The sequence below is a fragment of the Mesocricetus auratus genome, unplaced genomic scaffold (genome assembly GCF_017639785.1).
Source record: "Mesocricetus auratus isolate SY011 unplaced genomic scaffold, BCM_Maur_2.0 Super-Scaffold_100004, whole genome shotgun sequence".
Taxonomy (NCBI): domain Eukaryota; kingdom Metazoa; phylum Chordata; class Mammalia; order Rodentia; family Cricetidae; genus Mesocricetus; species Mesocricetus auratus.
In genome coordinates this window covers 27,900,491-27,926,640 of record NW_024429189.1, presented here as the reverse complement: position 1 = coordinate 27,926,640, position 26,150 = coordinate 27,900,491, and the positions used below count along the sequence as shown (strand labels likewise).

Below are 26,150 nucleotides of genomic sequence, written 5' to 3'. Positions count from 1 at the left end.
CCCTCCGTCCCTCCCTCCCTCCCTCCCTCCCTCTGTCATTGAGTATTTTCTTTTTAGTTTTAGCTACCATAGCATGCTGATGGTGCTCTCACGTTGTGACTTAAATTGGATTTTCTTAACGACTGAAGTCAAATGCCTTTTAGTATGTGAAGTTGTCTATTTGTTGTGGACTGTCTGTTCAGCTTTTCTGCTCCATTTTTTATAGCTTGTCAGCTTTTTTTCTTATTAATTTATATGTGTTTTAAAATATACTTCTGGACCCATACTTTTATAAAGAAAATGCTTGGACAGCAAATACATTTCCCTAATGCATAGGTTACCAGTTGCGTTTTCATTTCCTTACAGACATTCTTAGTTTAATATTGCCCAACTTCTTACATTTACATTTTCACTTTGGATTAGCATTTGGTAAAGAAATCTCTTTTTTTTTGTGAGAAAGGGGAGTGGATCTCATCTTATGTATCTCAGGTTGGCCTCAAATTCACTGCATATCTGAGGAAGATCTTGAACTTCTGATTCTCCTGCCTTTCCAGTGCTGGAATAATTCATACCATATCTAATTTTATGTGTGTCAGGGACTGAATCCAGGATTTTATTCATGTAGGTAAACACACAACAGAGACCCATCCCTGGCCCTTTGCAAGCATGAGTATTCCCCTCCCCCACACACCTCACTCTCTCTAGGTATACAGTCCTGACCTTGGATTCCCTATCCCTCTCTCCCAAGTTTAGAGGTGTACACTGTTGTACTGATCTTTATTATTTTGATTGGGCATATTGTAGTTAATCATTTTCATTTATCTATCATTTATTGCTAACAACAAGTGGTAGTTACATTAGATTTTCATATTATTGACCATTATAGTTTATTACTTATTTATTTAAGGCAGGAATATATAGATACTCCTGGTCTCGAACTCAGAGACCCAGCTGTATTTGCCTCCTGAGTGCTGGGATTAAGGTTTGTACCACCATTCCTAGCTTGATTCAAAGTATTGTGATGGTACATTCATTTTTCTTTTAGATTTATTTTTAATCTTATATGGATGAGTGTTTTGGCTGCATGATTGTCTTTGCTCCAGTTAAGTGTCTGGTACCCTTGGAGGTCGAAAAGTGCATCAGGTCACCTGACTGGAGCTACAGATCACCGTGAGTTGACATGTGTGTGCGGTGTAGGGAACCCAGGACCTCTGCAAGAGCAACAAATGCCCTTACCCACTGGGCAATTTCTACAGCCCTTGATGGTAGATTTAAATTCAAGAAGAAAATTCTATGTACCTAACTCCTCACTGCCCCTGAGCTACATGATGACTGGTTCCTTTTGCCTCCATTCCTGCATCACAGGCAAAATCTAGAAGACAGAAACTTATTCCTTTCCTCTCCCCAGCTTTAATGAGAACTTAGATTTTTTTCCCCACAAAACAATTTTAAAAATCATCGATTGGATGATGTAGTATGATTCTTTCCCAGGAGGTTGTGAAGTGGGAGATTGTTGAAGCATTGCCACTTCCCTCAAGGGTAGGTTGAAGCTACCTTGGACAGGGGTGGAGCCAGGCCTCCCCAAATTACCTTAGTACCGCTTAGCTCTTAGTACCTCCTAGCTCAAATCTCACCGAGGTACAGTGATACACTTCCACACAGCAGTCCGTAAGTAAGGATCCGACTGGGGTGCATGGCACGTGTCCTACTGAGGATGGTTAGCTCAGTAGACTATCAACAGCTTCAGAAATACCCCTTTCTACCTCCTCCCTGTGGCAAATTTGCTGTTAGAGAAGGAGGAGACAGGAAACTGACTCACTAACACACACACTCCCCCCCCCTTTCTTAGTGACCCAAACTTGAGGTGCCTGGAAAAGGGAAACAGGAAGTAAGTGATTTTCTTTTTGTTCCTTCTTTGCTTCTCTGCCACCTCTCTCTCTCTTTCCCCCTAAATATCATCTTAACACCTTTAATGGTGTTAACATTTCTTTTCTTTTTTACTTATTAGCATAAAAATCCTTTCAAATCCCAACCGGCAGTAACACCCAGTGAATAAACATTTCTTACCTATTATAACTATTTCATTCATTCATGATGAATTAGTATCTACCATATCACGGCACAGTCACTGAGCAGTTTCATAGTCTTTGTTGCTAATAGATTGCCATTTTTTTATTGAAATTAAAAAACTTTCATATAACATTTACAAGAAAATTGCTTCCTGTATAATTGATCCTTTGTGGAAAAACTATTCATTCTAGAACATTACAAACCCACAGACACATTCTTCTGCTTTGCATCTTTTTTTGTATTGCTTTTTAGCAGTTTAATTAAGTTGTGGAGTATTTTTTTTCTTTCTTCTTCCAGAACCACCCACACACCCTTTTACGCACTTTCCTCCAACTATGTTGAAACTGAACGTTCTACTCTAGTGGAGTTTTTAAATGGAGGATTTTGCTAGATGGCAATCTCTTGTGCTACTTGTGAAGAGCAATGCCAGTGATAGTTTCTAATAGATCCATCGATAGTGTTGTGTAGTTCTCTCTAACAGTTTCTATGCTGCTTTAAATGGATGGGCCCTGGAGGCTCTTTTCTGCGGAGGGTGCTTCATATTATCCCAGAATTTCACCAGTTGAGAATTTTGTGTGTTTGGAAATTACAGAACCTGACCACGGAAACTTGGAGATTTATTTTTCCCATAATACCATATCCAGAGGGAACAGTGCAGGGTAAGTATAGCAGGGTCTTGGTGTCAAAGACCCAGCTTCCTCTAGGCTTACTTCTCTGTGGTTCTTGTGTATATCATCCATCTCTAGTTGTTTCTCTGTGTCTGGATTCACACTTGCATTTCAGGCAGTGGGGAGAGAGAGAGAGAAAGAGAGAGAGAGAGAGAGAGAGAGAGAGACAGAGACAGAGAGAGACAGAGAGAGAGAGAGAGAGAGAGAGAGAGAGAGAGAGAGAGAGAGAGAGAGAGAGAGAGAGAGAGAGAGAAAGAGAGAGAGAGTATGTGTGTGTGGAGATGGGGGACCGCAAGAGAAAGCACATCTGGCCCCTGGTTTCTGACATCACATTGCTTAAATCCCATTGTCTGGAACTCTACGCATGGTTACATAAAGCCTCAAAAGAACAATATTCTAGCCTTGAACAAACCCAGGATCTAATAGGAAGGAAGATCAAAGTGGAGAGTGGATATCAGCCATTACTGTCTCTGCCAGTTTCAAACTTTAGATGGTAAAATTTTCTCAGCAGTAGTAGGGAAAAGCACACCAAAATTCCATTTAATTATTGAACTTCATAACCTTGCTTGTGGCCTTGGCATGACCGGTTTTCTTTTAATGAACAAGCTTGTAATCAAGAGAAAAAGCGATGCATTAGTGACAGCTAATCACAAGAAAAAGGAAAGGACAGGGTTTTAATCATTTGGTTAAAGGAGGTGTCTGAAATAGTTTCTTTAGCAGCTCACATCAAATCTATATGAAATTATTTGAGTACGTAAAACTAAAAGTAAAATTAACTAGAAATCTCATGCTGGCTGTCACATCATTATTGCAATTTAGTAGGGCCTTTATACTCCAGAAAGGGGCCGGGGAAATGTTTCAGTGGTTATGAACACTAGCTCTTCTTCCAGAGGACCCAGCACCCACGTGGTGGCTTACAAGCATCTGTAATTCCAGTTCTAGGTTATCTGATACCCTCTTCTGGCCTCCACAGGCACCAAACATACACACATGGTGCACAGTCATAGACAGTCAAAGCACTCATAGCATATGATGCTCCAGAAAGTGATGGGGGGGGTTCCCAAAGTGACTGACAGATGACCAGTCAAATAGAAACTCAACAGAGTGATTGGGGTGGACAGGGCTGGCTTAAATGAAGTGGTGAAGGAAGGAGTCTTTACAGAGACCTGGGTACAAGTTTTCTTCCTTAATCTAGTATATGGCAGATGTTCAATGCACATTGGAGTAAATGCAACAATAAAAGAAGCAATGGGGATATTCACAAGGTGCCACCATAGGACGGGAGGGGACAATCATCTGTCTGAACTGGAAAAGTCCCCAGTAGCATGCTTGAGACAAGGCTTAGAAGTACAGGGCAGAGAGATAGCTTTGGGAAGAGCATTCCAAAAGCCCGTGATAGTGTGTGTGCTAAGGTAATGGGGGCGTGCAAGAATTCTCAGATTCCTGGTGTGGAGAAAACAATTTCTAAAGAGCTAGTGCGTTAAATAACACAAACTATTACCATATCACTCCACAGCAGGCCAGACCTCCAAAATGGATTTCAGTGAACCATATCAGGTTACCAGCAAGAATTTGGAATCTCTAGGGGAGAGAGAATCTGTTTCCTTCCCCATTTGCAGCTTCTAGGTTACCTTCATTGGTCTTAGCCCTCCATCTTCCAGACTCAATGTGTTGTATCACTCTTGTTTCTGACCTATGTTTCTATCATCATGTCTCCTTCTCTGATCATGATGCACTGCCTCCCACTTACAAAGATCCTATGGTTATACCTGGCACCTGGACAATCCAGCATCCTCAGTGCTCTCTGCTACCCTCATCTCCCTTCGTCATGCAGTGAGGCACAGCGTAGGTTCTAAGGATTGCGTCCTGTGTGGACATCTCTTGGGGTGCCATCATTCTTTCATACCATTGTGTGTTTGAGGATCTTCATATGGTTTGGTGTCACAGATAACCAAGGGTCTAGATTCTTGTCACCTGTGCTGAATTGGTACTCTATCCGGGAAGGTAATAAGAATCCACTTGGTGTGATGGATTTCTGGTCCGCTTGGATTTTTAAGATGCTACTTATTCAAGCAGGTGTATGATGGAAGCTACTGCTAAGAGAGCAGATGAAAGGATATTGCAGAGATCTATCCGGAAGACAAGAGCAGTCAGTGGTGTGGCGTCTATACTGCCAGAGACAGTACAAAAAGAGACAGGTGAAATTCTCACAGCAGGTCCTGGTGCTCCTGAAAGTCAATTTCCAAATGGCATCAGATGGCTGATAAAGTGTCAAATGTGAGGATGTCCAAATGGCAAGTAAGAGGGAGAGTTGGACAGTCTCCATAAATGGTAGGGTCACAGACAGCTCCCTTTTCCGTCGGCCCCATTTTCAAGGGCAAACTTAGGAACAAAATTGTATTTTATTTTATTTTTTATTTTGAAATGGTCTCATTCAAGGCTCAGGCTGGTCTTGAATGTATCATCCTTCTGCCTCAGCCTCATGAGTGCTGGGATTATACCTACCACCATCGTCACATGAAATTGTAGTTTTTAGAAAGAATTACTTACTTTCCTCAAGCTGATTAGCCAAAGCTGAGACCCATCATGGTTTCTTGTCAGAACGCCTAGGACTATCAGCACAAACTGTGTAAATTCATCCATTCTGCCCTCCCACCTTAGAGTGCAGAGTACATTGTCTTCAGATAGGTGTATATCCCTTTTATCTTGGGCTATTAGAATTATTGCAATAGCTTTGGGAGTCATAAAGGAAGAAAAGTGCCTGAGGGACCCCATTTTGATCACTCTCACTTATTTCTGTGGAATTCTAGAGATTTGCAGAGACTGGCCCATCTTGACCCTCCCTACCCAACTCTGTTCTCCAACCTGGAGAAGCCTTGGGATAATTGGGTTTGCATTTTAATCATTTTTAAAACAAGGTTAATTTAATCTCTTTGGACTATTGAAAACATAAAAATAGAGACATTTCCAATGCTATGAATTATGAGAGGGGCAGAGATTTCATAGATTTCTTGTCTGATTATTGATTTTGTTTTGTAGTAAAAGGGCAGAATTAATTTTTTCTAGAAAAGTTTTCTTTTTTGGGACAACACAATGGCTCACTGGGCAAAGGTACTCACTGACCTGCAAGCCTGATGGCTTGAGTTCAATTTCTGGTACCCACATTGTGGAAGAACACTGTCACTCTGTTCATTGTTCTCTGACCTCTGCATGAGCATGCTCACAGCATGTACAACTCATGCCCACATACCCCACATACAAAATAAATAAATTATGCTTAAAGTTAAATTAATGTTTTTCTCAGATACCTGTTTTCAGTATATCGTTGAATACACACATTTTATAGCCATTAAGGTCCATGTAGATTTATGTACAGGGGGTAAAGTCACAGAATGACAAGGAAAGATGGTCAGGTTATATTATTAAATAACAAATTTATACAACTGTTCATATGCCATTATTACATTTGCATAAGATTACACTAGCACTTGCATGCACATAGAAATACTTTGGAAACAAAGGTTAAATGTAATTGTGTAACAGGACTGAATAGAACCAGGCAATTAATGTTGTTTTTGGAGACAGGGTTTGTCTGTGGAACAGTTCTGACTGTCCTGGAACTCACTCTGGAGACCATACTGGCCTTGAAATAACAAAAACCCACCTTCCTCTGTCTCCTGAATGCTGGAATTAAAGGTGTGCACCACCACTGTCTGACCACCAGACAATTTTTTAAAAAGTAATTTTCTATGCAATTTGACATTATTTTAATTGAAAATAGATTAAACTGTTTATTTGTCATTACAGAGCATTAAAAGTGACCTTGAGAATTTTTTAATTGTCAGATTTGAAAACTATATTTTAGTATGTCCTGTCTTTTAGAAAAATTGTAATAAATAGCTTAATTTTGTTTTAGTGTAGGTAGTTACACTCACAGATTTACAAGTTCATGTCTTAAAAGATTCTGGATATCATGAAATTTGGTTTCTTTTATAACTACTAAAATAATAGAAACTGGAATAGAGTCTTCCCACTGTATGATGAAATAACTACTAGCAACTGTTATGGAACAATCTTTTTTTATACCGTGAATATGTGTTGCTCTCATTAGTTTAATAAAGAATTAAATGGCCAATAGCTAGGCAGGAAGAGGTTAGGCTGGACATGCAGACAGGGAGAGAGCTTGATGAAAGGTGGGCAAAGTAACCAGGAAATGTGGAGAGAAGCAAGATGCACATGCCATGTTTGGAAAAAAGGTACTAAACCATGTGGTAGTTAGATAAAAAATATGGGTTACATTATAAGAGCTAGGCAGTAACAAGCACAAGCTACTGGCTGAGCATTTATAATTAATAATAAGTCTCTGTATTGTAATTTTGGAGCTGGCTAGTGGGACAGAATATTCTACCTACAAATGGCATCTAATATCCAAACATAGGGCCTGAGAAGGTAAAGAAAAGTTCTGGACAAGGAGCCAGATGTGGATTCCTAGTCCTGCAGTTCCTCAGGTGGATCGATGCTTGCAGCATATGGAGATGCAGCGCCTGGGGAAATCGGCCAGTGCTACATAGCTGAGCTGAGCCATGCCACTGCCTGACACAGCAGTCTAAGATTTGTCTCCTGTGATCACAGAACAATGCAGTGCTCACTAGAGACAGATCCAGACAAAAAAGAAACCTCTAAGCAGGCTACAGTATGTTAAAAAATGAACATAGGCTTAGGAAAAAAAGAGAAAGGATATCGACAGTCATAGAAAAAAATAGTTTAAGAATAATAAAGTCCTTAAAGAGAAGCAAAATAAAAAAAATGAGCCCATGTTGAGAGGGAAAACACACAGGAAGTCTGGATCCTATGGTGTTGTATTGACCTTAAATTTTTTGATTGCTGATGAATGAGAGCTGCTGAGAGACATTAGATTTCAGAAGCAGCTGGATTAAACCAACCTATATATTTTAAAAGTGTTTTTACTTCAAAATAGAAGTCAGAAGGTGTGCTGCCTTAGGGAAGAGGTTATGTTTTTGTTCCCACAAAAAAGGAAAGACTGTGGATTTGTTCAAGGTTGAAGAAGATCAGATTTGATTGATTAAGATCCCTGAAAATCCTGGCTGCAGACATAAATAAATAAACCTAGAAAAAGTACAAGATAAGTGATGTATATTTATCAGACATAAAACAAAAAAAAATTATCTTTGGCTGACTTGTGTACAGCATACAGTCTATACTTGTGTTAAGACACACACACACACACACACACACACACACACACACACACACACTATATCCTTTGAAAGTTTATGTATTTTCAGAGCAAGGGGACCAAACACTAATGAAAATGGATGGCCCAGGTGATGCAACATATAACAGCTTCAAGGCTGCTGGCTGAGATGGTCCAGCCTCAGGAACTTCTCCAGCCAGGACTTGGCCATTATCCTGATTTTCCTAGGGTCTCACAAAGATCCAAGCAACCCCAGACAGAAGGAAGTAGTATAGAGGAAACAATGCCCACATTCCCAAGAGATGAATTATAGATGCTTGTCATCATTTGGGGGGGAGGTGTTGCAAGGTGTTATTGGCAGTGGTCAAGAAAAACAAACACACAAAGGAAATTAGATTCAGGGATCTCATTCTGAAAAGAAAATGGGGGAGGGATATAGAAACTATAGGGTAATAGAGCATATTATTGAATATATTTTTAAACTTAAAAAGCAACTACCACTAGTCTTATATATTTTACCTTGGTAAGGATTTTTGTATATTATTACAAATTTAAGGTTATTTTTGTTATACTCTTATATGTTTCTACTCTTGTTTAAGATATTTTTATATATTGATGCAAATTTCAGTTACTTTTGTTAGAACATACTGTGCATATGTTTCTTGTTTAAGATACTATGACTATGCAGCTCATTTAACAATGTAATATAAATTTCTAGTCCTTGAAACTTATTATTAAAGGTATTCAGGATAATGAAGAAATGCAGGTTAGTAGTTAGCCATCTATTACTATTAAACTTGTAGTCATGTTAGGTATGTTTTCAAGGTCAAACAGAGATATATTTTAGATAGACAGGTGGTCTTCAAATGCTTCAGAGATCTACAGAACATGATATTTAAAATGTTTTAATAGACAGAGAAATACTGTCTCTAAAAACCAAAATAAATTAATAAATAAAAATAAATAAAATGTTTTAATAATATAGGTATTTTTTAAGACAATGAGACAAATTTGCTCATGGCAACACCAATCCATTTCAGATGAGATGATGGGCATCAAAGAACCTCCATATGGAATTTACTTTCTTTATGGCAAAAGTTAGCCACTGGGCAAGAAACTGCTCTTGCCTTGACCTTTGGCAATATGCTATCCAAATTGGACAAGCAGGAAGCATAAGCAAGCGACTGCTGCACTTTTCCAAGACAAGGTAGGATAGTCCCTCAAAATTTCTGCTTCATAGAAAAGTCTGTCAGATATTCTAGGCCTGTGGGACTAAGATGAATGCCCCAATGTTACAGAAGATCCTTGGGTGACTGTCTAGGTAGCCAGGTGTTTCTGTCATTTCTATAGTTTTGGAAGTTGTTTGCTCTGCATTTTCTGTTTATTCAAGACTTGGGTCTCTATGGATATTGAAGTTTAGGTAGTTGTACTTTTCCTTGTTACTAAATTCAGAAAAGAAACTCACAAAAGAGGTGTAAAGTATGTAAAGTTGAGAGACATAAAAGCTTAAATTATTTATTTAAGAAAATGTTTGAGGTCTAGAATTAAAATAGTTTTGGGTTAGTAACAGGAGTTAGGATAAAAAGTAAATTAGATATAAAACTTTGATAAAGGAATATTTTCTTTAAATTTACCAAATACAAATGGACTAGATGTTGTAATTATAATTCTTACTTGATAACTGTTTTTCTTTTATATAGTTTTACTATGCTAAAGTTAAAACCTTCCTTTTTAATTAGACAAAGAAGGTGAAATGTTATAGAACAATCTTTTTGTATACTGTGAAGATGTGTTGCTCTCATTTGTTTAAGAAAGAGCTAAATGACCAATAGCTGGGCAGAAAGAGGTTAGGTGGGACTTGAAGACAAGGAAAGAGCTTGAGGATGAAGGAATGGTAGGGTAGCCAGGAGATGAAGCAAGATGAACATGCTTTGTTGAAAAAAAAAGTACTGAGTCATGTGGTAGTACACAGATAAAAATATGGATTAATTTAAGTTGTAAGAGCTATTTACAAACATAAGCTAATGGCCAAGTGTTTATAGTTAATAAGTCTCTGTGTTGTTGTTTGGGTGCTGGCTGGTGAGACAGAATATTCCAACTACAAGCAGCTTATCTTGTTTTGGGGGAGTGAGGGTGTGTGTGTGTGTGTGTGTGTGTGTGTGTGTGTGTGTGTGTGTGTGTTATGTATTTCTGTGATAAAAGGTTAGAAATTGTGCTTAAGCAATAACAAAGTCAAAATTAACTGCAAACTTACAGCTCAGAGATTGCCACCTTAGAGATGTGGCTTGCAGGACCCTTTCTGCTTAAGTTTCCTTTTATTTTCACAATGCATTTTGGAGTCTTTTATAGGACAAATCCCATAAATTTCTTAAGTAGTTTATTCTTAGATACCTTGTTTTGGTTTTTCTTTAGAGTTAGATCTTTCCTATTATGCTTGAATTTATCATTAGGATATTTGTTATGTAAAAGAGCCGTCTGACCATGATTAGTTCTAATCATTTCTCATTTTGGCTCTATTAATTTTTCCCAGGGCAAAACCTTATCTTTTGCAAACTAGAATGCACAGTGTTTCACAATGCAATGAACATGAACCATTCTGCTTAGAATTTAAGAGGGGATTTTGGATATTAGGAAAACATTACCACTCAAGCTAGATTCTAGCCATAATATTTGAACTAACATTTAAAACATTTTGAAAGCTGTCATACGGAACAGATTATAATTTGATACCATATCAAAACTATTGCATGTTGATATCCACATAATAATTATATGGATATGTAGTTAATCAGTAACCACGAAGATGGGTTTTCTTTTTTTAAAATTTAAATTAGAAACAAACCTGCTTCATATGTCAATCCCAGCTCCCTCTCCCTTCTCTCCTCCTCCACCCCTCACCATCCCCCTATCCCATCTTCCCTTGACTCCCTAGGGAGGGTGAGGCACTCCATGGGGGAATCCCCAAAGTCTGTCAAATCACAAGGATGAGTTTTCTAAGATAGCAAGGATTTTACCAAACACTGTAAGATTGTTATCAGCTTTTAATATAGCTATAGATTTTCTGATTTTTAAGTCTAAATATAACTTTTTTCCTCAGTATATTAAAAGCTTTCCCTCCAGAAAATAGGTCAAAATAACTTTTAACATTGTGAAAAAAATAAACTACTTCATTTTATAAACTATAACTCAGCTACTTATTTTTCTAATCTTTCGGGAAGTACTGACTTTTCACCTACCCTGTAGAGACTTAGTTTCGCCCATGTGCTTTTGTTTCTCTTTCTCCTTTTTTTTAACTTTCTTTTTACTTATTCTTTACGTCTTTCACATCATGCATCTTGATCCTATTCATTTCCTGTCCCTTGTTATCTACTCTCTGCTCTTGCAACATTTAAGAGAAAAAAAAAAAAGGAAAAAATCTCATCACGGAAGCTGTAGTGTCATGTAAGTGAGTCACATAGTAAAACCTTTTATTCATATCTCTTTATTTGCAAGTGTTTGTTTCAAAGAGTCATTAGTCTGGTGCGAGGCCTCTGGTTTCTGCTGCACTATTGATACTGGGCCTTCACTAGGACTCCTTTTGGTTATCCTGCTGCTGTCCTGTGTCATAGGGATCCTGCAACTTTGATCTGCAGGACCAGCCCCTTCACGTGTTCTAGCAGATCATAGATGGGGTGATGTTGGGGTGGACCAACTCATAGTCCTGGTGCTGGGCCTGGGTAGTTGCAGGGTTGGTGAGCCTGCCAGCTGTCTCCCATCCTCACCACCAGGGTAAGCTCTCCGTCATTGGCCCTGCTTGTTCATCCTAGGCAGTAAGCAGCAAGGCGGGTCCAGTTTTCCAGCTTTCACACCCTCAGAGTTGGCTTTTCCACACTTACACCATCAAAGTCAGCTCTACTGCGCTACTTAGGGTAGGTGCAGGGGCCTTTCTTCCGAGTACTGGGGCAGGGACAATTCTCCCACTATATGACCTCAGGGCCAGCTCTCCCACCTGGCATAGGCAGTGAGGGGTAGGGGTGGAGCTTGGGAGGGGGCATCTGAAAGTCCTGAGTTAATTTGTCTTTTTTGTTTTTTAACAAAAGTTCAGATTCTCTATCAGATCTATAAAATGGAACTCTACATTAAAATGGTTTTCAAACCTCTTGCCACTGAAAAGTTATCATTTACATTGTGTATAAAAGTATCCATCTTGTATTCTAAGATACTTTTCCTAGATGCATTAATTTTAAATGTTTTTGGTAATTAAGTATATGTAGAAAGCCTATCATCTTGACAGCATTCAAGCACTTTCTTAGCTGTCACATAATGTATGCTTGGAGTACTTTCTAAGACCAAGCATTCTAAATGATTTGGCATGAGAGATCCAGTTCAAAGCAATAGTTACTCACTCCAAGCCTTTAACCACAGGCTGCAGCAGCCACTTTGGATATTAAATGGTGTGGGTAGCATGCACTTGTTTTGAGGGTCACTTGACAATCCTTTATCTGAAGTGCATGGGAACTGTGTATTTTGTTCTTCAGACATTTTAAGAACTGTGTTATAGCAAATAGTCTCCGGATTATTGAAAACCCTGATGGAGCTAGGGTAGTCCCTTACAATAAAATACGCTGCAAGCTTTGCACAATATGTGAAACTTCACAGTAAATAGGGCAAATGTGTTTAGTGTAGGTTTGCCACCAAACAATTTCATCTTAGTTGGGTTTGCTCACCATACTGATAATGAATTAAGCCTTATTTCCAAAAAGTTTCATTATGCGAAGTAGCTCTGCTAGTCACTGGCTGTTAGATCTTTTTTGTTCTACTGAATCTTAGGCATTCCAAATGCTAAAAGGAGAAGCTGGACCAAGTCAATTGTTTGTACAGTTTCCAAATTCTAAATCTGAATGTCTACTCAGTTCTTTGACATAAAAAACACCACAAGTGAATCCATTTTTCGTAATGCCCAAATTTAATCATTCCTTAGAAGTATACAATAGTATTGAAGAGCAAGTAATTATTTCAAAAGCTTCAAGAATGTGTGAATTCTGTATGGTTGGGCCAAGCTAGATTTCAAGTTCCTGAAAACAAATTGGCTTTTGCTCACTGTAGAATGTAGTCTTTCTTTGACAGTTGCCTGGGCCCTGCCATATCATCTGAACCCCCAAATAACTCACAGGACACTATATTAATTATAAAGCTGTTGGCTGTTTGCTTGGTTTCTTACTGGCTAGCTCTGACTTAAGTATGTAACACATAATTGTTAATCTAAGTATTTCTCTTACCGGAGAAAGGGTCCAGACCTCTTGCTCCCCTGATGGCTAAATCGTGTCTATCTCTGCCTCTCTTTCCCAGAATCCTCCTTGACTCCTAGTCCCACCTATCTTGCTTCCCTATTGACCAACAGTGCTTTATTCAACAACCAATAAGAGACAGATTTACAAAATGACATCTCCCATCAGCTTACATTATTGATTTCTAGAGGTCATCCTAGGGTGAGATTTTTATACCCATATTTAAAATTTGGGGCTGGAAAGATGGCTCAACATGTAAGGACACTTGTTGCCAAGCCTGTTGACCTAAGTTTTATCCTTGTAACTTACATGGTGGAAGGAGAGAAGCAACTCTGTAAGTCTGATTTCCACATGTGTATCATGGCACACACATGCTCACTAATGCATACACACATATGCATGCACACACACACACACACGCACGCACATAAGCAAGTAAATAAATAAAAGTAAAGATTAGTAAAACTATGTGTAGGTGGTAATTTACACTGGGTAGTTTTTATGTTTTTCCTTGGAAAACCAGGAGACCAGGTTATACAAAGCCAGGCTTTATACAAAACCAGGCACACATAAACCGATGTGACTGACAGGGAAGTGGAAAGACTCATTTTGTTTAAGATCCTGAAGCTTTGGATGTCAATGCCAAGAAGAAGGAATTCCAACTCTAAAGGGGTGGAGCTATCCATTGGGAAAAACTAATCTATGAACCAGAGGACTAGTGGGGTCTCCTAGATAAAGACTTAAGACAAGGAATTTAGATGGAAGAATGCAGCGAAAACATAGACAAGGCATGGGAAGCCAGAACTGAGAGCCTCAGGTAGGTGTGATGAGGATACTTGCTTCTTTATGTGCCTGGCACCTGTATTGTAACACGAAAAGAAGTATGTGTTTGTCGTTTGGCATGGAATTCTCTTCCATCTTCTTCCATTTCCTCTGGTCTTGCTCCTGATTGCTTCCTTCACTTAACTTGCCCAATGGGCCTAAACGACATCTATCTGTCTGTAAGCTGCACTGTTTGAACACATTAAAATAAATAAAATGTCATGCTAGGAAAAGGGGAGATACTGTATACTTAGAAATTATTAACCTTCTTCTGAGTTTTGAAGGCATCCAGAAACTTTTTATTCATGTCCTTAAATAGAACTTGTTGAACACTTAGTATGCTTTATGTAAGCTCTGTTAAGTTTTATTTCTGTGATTAAGAGCATGACCAAAAGGGAGGAAAGGTTGATTTATCTTGCAGGGCTCCAGCCTATCATCTAGGAAACTTAGGGCAGGAACTCAAGGCAGAAACCTGGAGACAAGAACTGTTTACTGTCTTTCTCCCCCTGGCTTGCTCAGCTAGTTTTCTTATACCACTAAGGACCACCTGCCCAAAGGTGACACCACCCACAATGAGCTGGACCCTCCCACATCAATCACTAATCACAATTTCTCCGCAGAGGTTCCTCTTCCCAAATGACTCTAGCTTGTGTCAAGTTGACAAAAAATTATCAAGGATGATATCTTCTTGTTGCTGCGATAGAATGTCTCACAAAAGCAAGGGTTTGTTTCGGCTCAGCGTTTGAGGGTATATTCCGTCATGGAGAGAGAAGGCATGGAAGCAGGAATATGAGGCAGGTGTCTGGTCATCTGTGTCTACAACCAGAAAGCAGACGAATGAATGCTGGTGCTCACACTCCACCCTTTCCTTTTTAGTCAGTGTGGGAGTGTGGCCCATGGAATGGTGCCTCCCATATCTTCCCTCCTCAGTTAAACTTCTCTGGAAGCTTTCTCCAGAGGTGTGTCTCCTAGGTCATTCTGAATTCAACCAAGTTGGCAGTGAAGAGCGACCATTACAAGAAGCAAGTGGAAATGCGATGTAGTCACCATGTTGATCGAGGGAGACAAGCATCTAACTAGTAATTATGTAAAGGTGATGACAGTTAGACGTTATTGTGGAAGAGACAGGAACAGGATAGGGGCAGCAAGAGGTGTTCTCTAATTCTGATGGAGAGGTGTGGCTATGTCATTCAAGCAGAGGTGGCTTGATTCTTACAGTGCCGGTAGAACCGAGCAGATAGGATGTGACTTTCAGAAGAAGCTCATTGGCTGAGATGGGAGTGTGAGCAGAGAGCAGCCTTAGCGAGGGGCGCCAGTGTTATTAAAGCCTTAAAAACACAGTGTTTGTGGTTGATGACCCATTAGAAATTGCACACTAGAGCGTATAACCTTATTCACAATGCCGGTGGGCAATTTACACAGGGTATATTGGCAGGGTTTTCAAAAAGTCATGGACCTTTGCTATTTTCTCCTCCCTTTAAGATTTAGGGTTACTCTAAACACCAGTAGATGTGAGTAGCTTTCCCTACTGTATGTGGAACAAAATTTTATGAAATGAGGGTGCAATAACTCAATCCCATTTAATTAACCTGTCTGCCGTGGAGGTGAGCTTTCTGAGAGACATGTCTGCTCACTTCAGACATGGGTTCTCAGGAAGCAGGTTCTGAGGCAGATTTGGGGGTGCAAGGTGTTTCTCATGACCCACACCCGTGAAAAGAGTGCGGGGGTGGGGGAAGTGAGCCAGGATGGAGCAAGTGAAAACTAAGGCAACAGGAAGCCGTTTTCCTCATGAGAGCATCAGGTGTTGGATCCAGCTTGCTTAATAACCTGTGTTGCTCAGTCAGTGGTCAGGGCTGTCTGTCCCCAGAAAGGTGTACCTTTAGACAAGGCTGTTTTCTGCAGCCAAGTCCAAGACTGGGGGAGGTGACAGCAGAGGCTGCCTGCAGATCAAGTTTCCACAGCAGTAAGTCACTCCTTGAAAGGGCTGAGGGCATGGTTGGTACGTTCTCAGCACTATTGCAGTGAAAGTGAAGAACTCATTCTTCAACTGATGTGTTTTCCCAGAAATTCAAGGCACATGTCCCTCCCTAATCATCGAGTATTCATCTGTCAGAGAAACCTCATGAAGGAGCATTAAGAGGGAAAAGAGTAGGGGTGACCAAGAACAAGACCGACACAGAAGGGGGCGTAGGAAGAGGGACGAGTCGATAGTGCTGGTCACACAAGTAGGGGGACCCAGTTAGATCATTAGTTCTGTACAAAAGCTTGGTATGGTGGGGTGTGCTTGATTTCAGCACCGGGAAGGCAGAGACAGGCTGGTCAGTAGGTGCCAGGCTCCCATGGGAGATTCTGTTTAAACAAAAAGCACGGAGGTTGGCTCTTGAGAAATGACATCAGACGTTGACCTCTCACTGGTACACGTACATACATGTGAACCCTCACTAGGTGCACACACAGATGAGTGGCATAAAACATGTCTGGAATATAGAGTTATGACAGCCACTCCTGGTTTTCACTTTTGAAAATAATGAGCCAACACATCTCTAAAAATATTAGGAAATCAGTCTGTGAAATGTAAACAGTCTCTTGTGCCTTGACAGGTACAGAAAGCATGAACAAAAGGGATTGGCCGTTCATGATGATTCAGAGAAATGACAGCTCAGGTATTTTTTCACCGTCTTCCATCTGTCCTTTTGATATATAGTATATTGTGCAGTTGAAAAAGAAACAAAATTAGAATGCTGATTTCTAAAATTTTAATAAGGAAAACTGGTTTTGCTTACACTGAATGACTGACCTATCCTGTTTTAGTCACAGCTGTGACCAGGACACTGTTACCTTCTTCTGATATGTTTTTCCTGAAGACATTTGGGATTCTCTTATAGCAGATATTACTTATTCATATTGATGCAAACACGCACTTTTGTTAGAATTATTTGGGTTATTGTGATTTATGCCTTGGCCTTAGTGGACCTCTTCCTGCAATTTATCAAAAAAAGTTAATATACTAAATTAGGATATTTATGTCTTAGGCGGCGAGTACACAAATATTTATGTAGTTAGAATCTTATTTGAGTTATTGCATATTTAGTTTAGCATTAGTTAAAAAGTCTTTTCCCAAATTTAACTATTTGAGTTAGAAATTCATTGGTGCTTCAGTGTCTACTTGCGTAGTTTCATTAGTAGAGATGTGATGCTCAAATATTTACTGTTAATACAGAACATATTTTTAAATGTCTGAAATGCAAGTAGACTGAGTAGCATCATAGTTTCTGGCACTGGCAACTTTCTGTCTACCACACACAGAACATTGGAAGCCATGCTCTACAAGGAATGCAGCACCCAGCTTCTAAGAGCTTCTAGACACAGAGTATCAAGTACGTCATGACTGCTGTAACCATCTTTTGTTTGCTTTTAAAAATAAAAACGTGATCTAACCTCAATATTTTCCCCCTAAATTTTGAGTTTGAATGATGTGACACTATTTCTCTATCATTTTTTTCTGTTTTCACAAAAAACCCCAGATAACCAGGCGTTCCATATGAAAAACGGGATGAGAAACTTCAGGTATAAGCCAGCAGACTACCAACAGTTATATGCCTTAACCAGAGCCAGGAAGCTAGCGTCTGCTTCCACAGAGAACAAGGTTAGAGGCTTCTTCTTCTTTTTTTTTTAACTTTGGTAAATTGAATTGCTAGGAGGGATGATAGTATTTATGTTGAAAATAGAAAATAAGCGACCGTGCAAGTAGTTATTAGAACCTCCAACTACTAATGATAGTGAGCAGCAGCTAACATCCATTGGATGTCCTGACAGCGATGCGTTGTAATTTAGATGCACTACAAATTCTTATTATGAAGTCTGTATCCAACTTTATTTTTTGGAAAGATGGTTATTTCCTTAGCTTTCAACAATTTTCAACTTGGTAGGAAAAGTAAAATATTCTGACAAGCCATGGTTTATTTCTCAATCTCGTGCTCTTTCTCCATATAAATATACCCATGGCGACTAGTGGGGGAAAGGTGTCTGTTGCCAGCCCTGACTATCTGAGTTCAATACCCAGGACCCACATGGTGAAAGGAGAGAGCCAACTCTTTAAAGTTGTCCTCTGACTTCATGTGCATGTGGTGGCTGGCACGTGTGTCCACCATACATACACACAAAATAAATATGCTCTTGAGTATTTTGTATTATAGAATTTTATTTATTTTCCCTGGAATATGTGTCTAGTGCCATGAAAAGGATAACCTTGACTAAATCTGAAGGGGTCATGCGCAAATGATCATGCATATATTTTAGAGCTATGAATCTCTGAGGATTACTCATATGGTGTATTTCTCTTGTGCAAAGAATAGAGTTCATTAAAAATAGCATTTTGTGTGTTGTTGCTTGGTTGCATTGAAAAACCTGGTGAAGCAGGCTTCCATTTATATGTAAAGTTTTAGAGTTTGGATGGTTTTGTGTGTCTTTTATTATTAAGATTGATCTTTTAAAAAGGCAATTCTTCCAAATGCAAAGCACATGTAATACCTTAGTTTAGAGAAATGACATATCTTCATCAGCTTTATCACTGCAAACTGAGGCAGGCACTTAACAAAGTAGGGCAGGGTTTGCTTGATCAGGTTTGAGTGTAAATTATTGTCATTGTAAAAAGACAATTCAGGGGCTGGAGAGATGGCTCAGTGGTTAAGAGCAGTGGCATCCCCTCCAGAGGACCTTGGTTTGATTTCCAGCAGCTTACAGCTGTCTATAAACTCCTGTTCCAAAGGATCCAATGCTCTTCTCTGGTCCCACAGGTGTTGTACGAAAGTGGTGCATAGACATGCATGTAAGCAAAGCATCCATACACACAAAATTGAAATAGATGAATCTTAAAAAAAGAAGACATTTCCATGTAATTTCACAGAAAAGTCCCATGACTGTCTTCCTGGAAGAGTTGCCTGTGGTTTGTGTTCTGAGACTTCACATAGTTAAAATATGCACATGCACACACACACACACACACTCATTCATCCATCCATCTATGCATGCATACTTACATATTTTATACGCATTTTATTATCATCCACTATAAGAATGACTATGAAATCCAATATGTATTTGTTTCCTCTTAATGCTTTATAACGTTGTTTTTGTATTATTTCCTATATTAGTTAGTCACCACAGACCATAAAAGTTTAGGCTTTGTCTCCTTTCTAGCTCTACTCCCTTACCCTTGGTGGCAGGCACGGTTTGCTGGTTTGCCTGTTAAATAAACCAGGGAATAAAATAATGTTAAATACAAACCACAATAAAAACATGTTTCTCGTTGTATAGTAACTAGACCTGGTCCTGAAGGAATGGTTAGGAAAATTTATTTTTCATTTTACATACCAACCCCAGTTCCCCCTCCCTCCCCTCCTTCTGCCCCCTCCCCTCTTCCGGCTTCCCATCTCCCATCCACTCCTCAGAGGGGGTAAAGAGGAAAAGACCCTTTTTAAAGGAAACATCACTGGACTTGAGATCTCAAGGTCAATTAAACATTAACTAAGCAGAGGCAGGAACACCCCAGTGTGTAAAGTGCTTGCCACACACACGTGAGAAGCTGTAGGAGTCCCAGCCCTCAGAAGCCACTCAACAGCAGATGTACCTCCTGTACTTGTAATCCCAGCCCTTTTACAGCAAGATGGGAGGGAAAAAAGAGAATTATCTTTTTTGTTGCTTTTTAAAATTATTATTATTTTTACATTCCAACTCCAGTTCCCCCTCCCTCTGCTTCTCCCATATCCCCATCTCTCCCCATCCCACTCCCCATCTACTCCTCAGAGGGGATAAGGCCTTCCTTGGGAGTCAACCAAGTCTGAGATACCAAGTTGAGGCAGGACCAAGTCCCTCCCCACTGTATCAAGGCTAAGCAAGATATCCCACCATAGGGAATGCGCTCCAAAAAGCCAGTTCATGTACCGGGATAAGTCCTGGTCACACTGCCAGCCCTCCTCCCCCCAAACAGATCAAGGCACATTCAGAGGGCCTCGTTGGGTCCCATGCAGGTTGCCCAGATGTCAGTCCAGAGTCCATGAGCTACTGCTAGCTCAGTTGGGTCTGCTGCCTCTGTGGTTTTCCCCAATGATCTTGATCCCCCCTTGTTCATATGATCTGTCCTCCCTTCTCTTTAACTGAACTCCAGGAGCTAAGCCCAATGCTTGACTGTGGGTCGCTGCATCTGCTTCCACCAGTTACTGAATTCTGTTCTATGATGGGAGTTAGGGCAGTCACTAATCTTATTACAGAGGAAGGTCAGTTCAGGCATCCTCTCCACTATTGCTAGGAGTCTTAGCTGGGGTCATCTTTGTAGATTCCTAGGCGTTTCCCTAGCACTCGGTTTCTCCCTAACCCCATAGTGGCTTCCTCTATCGTGATATCTCTTTCTTTGCTCTCCCTCTCAATCCCTCCCTCAACTTGTCCATCTTGATTCCTCATAATACAAGGAAGTGTCTGTCCTTTTACAGCTTTGGTGTCTCATCAGTTGTTTTGCAATGTTGGTTAGTGAGAAGGAACGTGTTTTGAGAACTGCGACGTAACTTTCTAATACTTTGATATTTCTTCATGTAATTTACATTTTATTATATCTGCATTAAGGAAGATGTATTAGGAATTGTACATGAATTCTGAAACTTTTTTCTTCTCATTAAACTTAGAGAATTTACATTGACATTTTGCTTTAATTTACTTTCTAAGACGAAAATAATTTCTAAATAATGTTTCGTTAAAAGACTCTGAGTTTAAATAGAATTAAATAGCTGGGAATTAAATAAGGCTTTTAAAATCTATTTTAGCATTATAGATGTTTATATGCCAAACAGTCTGTACTAACTAGAATTACCAATGCTATCTCTGTTAATCTTGATTATATTATTACTTACATTTTAATAAAATATGCACAGGCTCAAAGAGTAATTGTGTCTAATGTCATATAACTAGCAACTCACTCTGCATATTTGCATTGTGTCTATTTTCCTGTCCATTTCACTACTGTATGCATTCAGTTTTTACAGATGAGATGAACAGTCTTCACAGCTATTGTTAATGGTCACAGCACTTTGCTCTGGCACTACTAAATAGACACAGAATGATAGGATGTTGACATGTAGACCCAGAAGTAAAGATGGCACCTCAAGCTAGATCTGGACAGCTCAGCTGCCTGCCAGGGTGTCATTACTGACACAGGGGTGTGGGGTAGGTGTGTTACTGCTCTATATAGCCCCTGTATAGCATGATGAATTTCTGATGCCAGGTGAGACTCTGAGGTAAGCGTCAAGCTGCCCAAAGACCAATCTCTAATCTGAAGCTGCATAGTAGACCTGGGCTGGAAACCGGAGGTCAGTTTGTGGTACACTGTGTTTACATTTGTGATTTATTAGTTTAAAACAACCTTCATGATGATTTTGATTTGACCTTCTTTGCTTCAAATGGATGTATCTTCTTTTTTGTTTGTTTGTTTTGTAAAACAGGGTTTCTCTGTAGCATCGGAGGCTGTCCTGGAACTCACTCTGTAAACCAGGCTGGCCTTGAACTCACAGAGATCTGCCTGCTTCTGCATCCAGAGTGCTGGGGTTAAAAGCGTGCTCCACCACTGTCTGTGGATGTATCTTCTTGCTTAATTCAGTTATCTTTCCATTAATTCAGATGTCTTTCCATCTTTCTAACCTTATAGAAAATTGCACACATGAATACAATTAGTTTGGATGGTATGAGTCACCATGTGTCATTTTCCAGCTTTGGCCTTGGCTTTGTTTATGTTGCTATCACACCCTCTCCCATGCTAAACTCTCTTGAAGCAAATCATTGATGTCATAATATTTCATGTGTAAACATTTAGTATATTACTCTAAAACATTATAACTTAAAAGCCCTGACATACCACCATCACACATGAAAGTATTAACTTTTCAATAATTTGTTTCCCCTAGTTAGTACTATTAAATTTCCTTGATTGCCTCAGAAGATTATTTCAAAATTTACTCAAATAGGCATCTGCATACCATGTAGCCATTGCGATTCATTTTTGTAATTTTGCTTCATCTTGTGCCCTCCATTGTCTTGTAGTTTTATTATTTATATGTCTTGAAGAAGCCACATTATTGGTCGTATAGTTCCTCACAGTTTGAATTATGCCAACTTCATCATTAGTGTGTCATTAAACAACATTCTCTTTGCATTTCCTGTATGTTGATAGTTACATCTAGAGAACTAGTCAGATTTGGGTTTGATTTGCAGTGGAAAGAACAGTTCCTGATGGATTTTTTTGTTGTTGTTGTTCTCCAGTCTTTTTCTATTGTAGGCAATGCTGCAGTGAATAATTTGTACACTTTTTTTGTTGTTTTTGAGACAGGATTTCTCTGTAGCTTTGGAGCCTGTCCTGGAGCTCGCTCTGTACACTAGGCTGGTACACTTTTGCCAAGATGGTTTTCGAATCTATTTCTATAAATGATGTTGCTAGGTCATAGTTAATCAATGCAAACATCTTATGTGTAGCCATATTCCCTTCCGTGGGGCTTGTATCGTTTTCTCTTCCCATTAGAGTGTAAGAGGGGCATGCTTCAGAGCCTTGTGGACTGCTTTGTTAAATACCCGAGTCCCTGCCAGCCTGACAGATGAGGAACTGCATCTTAGGGTAGCTTTGTCCTTTGTGCTATGTTGACAGTTCTTTATTGCTAGAGCTCACATCACATCCCAGTGAGTTTTGTCAAATGTGTAATCACATGCACTGTAGCTTCAGCTGCACACTGCCTGCAGATGGTTAGTTCTGAACTTGGACTCTCTGACCTATAGGTCTCCTGCAGTATTGCAAAAGGGCTTTCATATCTTAGACAATCAGAATAAACCAGATGCAGTAGACTTTTGTTTTCTGATCTTTTAATGAATTAATTATTTTTGACATATTTATTCAAACTATCTTAAATCATCAGCATTCTGCCTTAGCTATCACACACCTTAAAATATTTTTACATGGCTTATTGCCCAGTAATACTAGAATCACCTAGCAATATCAACTGATGAAGATACGACTTTAAATCTTTTAAAGGCTTTGTTTTTCTTCATTTGTGGCCTGAGGATAAAAGTAGAGTCAAAGGCTGAATTTCCAAAAGAACAAAACAAAAAACAAAAATTAAGATGTTGTACAAACTATTGGAAATGTCTAGTGAAAAATAGTAGCTTGATTTTTGACTTTTATAGTCTATTTAATTGGTCTTTCCCTGGGCCTAAAGGCACCAACATTGATTTTTTTCCTTATGCTGTAAAAAATATGTTCACATCTTCTACCAATGTGTTTTAATTTTTTTGTACAACATAGACCAAATATATCAAAGGAATCTAATTTTAAAGTTGTGTCTGTTGCAATAAACTTTAGAGATTGTAGATGCTAAAAATTTGAAATAAGTTTTAGACATTCTTAACTCAAGTGCTAGTGTGTCAGAATGTAGAAATACTCCATTCTTTTATTTTTTTAGTAGGTAGAAACTGTGTTTTTACCAGTGTCTCCTATTGAATTTTTCCTTAAACTTCATAATTATAACATTCTTAAGAACTTCTGTGGAAAAGGTTTGACTTCATCTTTTTTAAGTCACTCTTTGGATTAATTTGTTTGCTCATGTTCCTAATTTTGAATCAGAAACCAGAACAGCACAAAGATAAACTCAAGGTTAAAGTAATCAGTGAACAGCAGCTGGAAATAGCATGCATTATGAGATCCCTTTTTGGAACTTGTCTTCTCAAGTTTTTAATATCTTCATTATTGATATTTTACAGCTATTAAAGTACTGAAGTAGTTAGTAGCAGAGAAATTAGGAAATATGCATATTTTTGTCAAGTCTCTGATCTGTATTTTCTGTTTTAAAGGTTTACTCATTTTATTTTGTAATTGTGTGTATATGTGTGTCTGTGTGGGTTTGTGCATACAGAGGCCAGAAGAGGTTGTCAGATCCCCTGGAGCTGGAGTTACAGGAGATTATGAGGGAATCACACCCGAGTCCTCCTTAAGAGCAGCCCCTCTTAACCAACAAGGCATCTCTCCAGCTTTGATTTGTACGTTCATACATTTCTAAAAGTGTCAACATGAAATACAAAGTTCAGAGCACACAAAATAGAGTCTAAAATAAGAATCAGACACTGCTGGGGGATTGAAGTCCAGCAGCATTCAGTGTTGGAAGATAGTCACGCACATGGTAGAGCTACAGGGCTAAGAAGGGGGCGGGGTGTGAGGCAACATAGATGTCAACAGCCGCTGAAGTCACTGCCACCCTCAGGATGGAGAGGTGAGACAAAGCAGTGGGGTGGTACCACATCTCATGGAAGGAAACCTCACAGCTGTTGGGTACCATGCCCATGGAAAGTGGGTGCACTGGAGAACTCGAGAACCTTTTTGTAGTGATATCTTGTTTATACTTGAATATCACTTGCCTGAAGATCAGAGGGTGCAGCTAGCCACTAGCTAATCATAGAGGTCTGGAGGTCTGTACAGACAGACAGGAAGTGATATGGCTGGACGGAAAGAGGAAGTGATAAGGCCGGAGGAGACAGGAGCTCAATGTCTTTTCAGCTGGGAAGCAGAGGAGGTAAGGTGGCTGTGGTTTTGCTCCTTTGTCTCTCTGACCTCTCAGCATTAACACGCTTATATCTGACTCTGAGCTTTTATTACTAAGACCAACTAGAACTGGTGCTACACCTTCTGCAATGCTTTAGGAGGAGGGTGATGATATTTTGACTTGTCTCCTTCCCTCCAAACTTCCATAGCTGGCATCTTTCTTTGTCTGAACCCATCTAGAAGCCAGCCGAAAGGGGCATGTGAGGAAGAGGCTGCATTATGCCTGGGCACAGACCAGGGAGATGGCAACAGACCCACGCCTGACGGAAGTTGACTTCAAAGTCCCCAAGCACTTGTTAAAAGACCATGGAACTTGGAGGACACTACATTTAGTTGAACAATTACCTTTCCCTCTTCCATAATCTTTCAATATTTCTTTATTAAGTACCTTATGATAACTATCTGCCTAAGTCTGAAAGGTTTATTTATAAAGCTGTGAAGTTGAATGATTGCAATTACACATTCCAGGTCCTGTTCTTGAGTACTGAAGCTGGGACTGAAGCCAGGGGATGTGGAATGTCCTGTATATTGCAAATATATGTTGTTTTTATTGGTTGATGAAGAAAGCTGATTTGGCCAATGGCCAGGCAAAATATAGCCAGGTGGAAAATCCAAACAAAGATACGGAATGAGAGAAGGTGGAGTCAGAGATACCATGTAGCCGCCAGGGAAGCAAGATGTGAGGTAGCAAATATGGAATATTAGGAAAGGGTTAGTTTATATGTAGAGCTAGCCAGTAAGAAGCCTGAGCCATTGGCCAAACAATCATAATTAATATTAACCCTCTGAGTGTTTACTCGGGAACTGGTGGGTGGGAGAAAAGCCTCCATTTATAGCCAGGTCCCCTAACAACAGTTTTAATGAACCTTTCCCATCTTACGATGAGGGTTCAGATTGAATCCAGCCTAACACCAAGGGCCTACAGGTGTGGTATTTACAAACGTTAAGACTTTGGCTACATCTTGGAACCAAATTCTCTGTCCTTTTGGCACCCTCATGTATAAAATGGGAATAATGCAACCTAAATACCTTTCAGAGAACATTCAAAATGGGGACAAATGTGTGGGAACTCCTGAAGACATCCTTGGGAATGAGGTGGGGGTATTCCTTACTTAATAAAAACAGAATGGCACTACTGGACGGAGGGTTCAGCATTTAAGACCACTTGCTGCTATGCCAGGTGACCTGGGTTTGACTTCCAGGACCTATATGGTGACGAACAACCATCAGTAACTCCAGTTCTAGGGGATCTGACATCCTCTTTGGGCCTCTGTGGACTTGTGGTGCCTAGACATAAATGCAGGCAAGACACCCATACACATAAAGTAACAAGAAATAAATATAAAAAAATAAGCAAAAAAGCAAACAAAAATAAAAAACCCACAGCAACTCACCTTTTTTTGCGTACTAAAACAGGGTTTGCAAATTGACCAGTATCTGAAGCTATCTTGTCTTTCTTTTGATTGATATTTTGCTTTTTGAGACAGTCTCAAATTCTCTGTTTA

At 39.5% G+C, this 26,150-nt stretch overlaps 1 protein-coding gene across 13 annotated transcripts in view; it reads left to right on the top strand.

The window, feature by feature from the left end:
• Ccdc148 (coiled-coil domain containing 148) overlaps window positions 1-26,150 on the top strand; it is a 261,051-nt gene that overhangs the window by 61,721 nt on the left and 173,180 nt on the right. For 3 of the 13 annotated variants that reach the window (XM_040745390.1, XM_040745387.1, XM_040745393.1), the window contains 3 exons: window positions 2,642-2,708; window positions 16,622-16,684; window positions 17,546-17,667. The exons of 2 other annotated variants lie outside the window; for them this stretch is intronic. In XM_040745390.1, the coding sequence (XP_040601324.1) occupies window positions 16,633-16,684; window positions 17,546-17,667 (174 nt within the window). In that variant the 5' untranslated portion in view covers window positions 2,642-2,708; window positions 16,622-16,632. Of the gene's footprint in view, window positions 1-2,641; window positions 2,709-9,005; window positions 9,140-16,621; window positions 16,685-17,327; window positions 17,399-17,545; window positions 17,668-24,592; window positions 24,617-26,150 lie in introns of those variants that run through there. 8 more of the 13 variants (XM_040745389.1, XM_040745388.1, XM_040745391.1 and 5 more) reach the window with 7 other exon arrangements.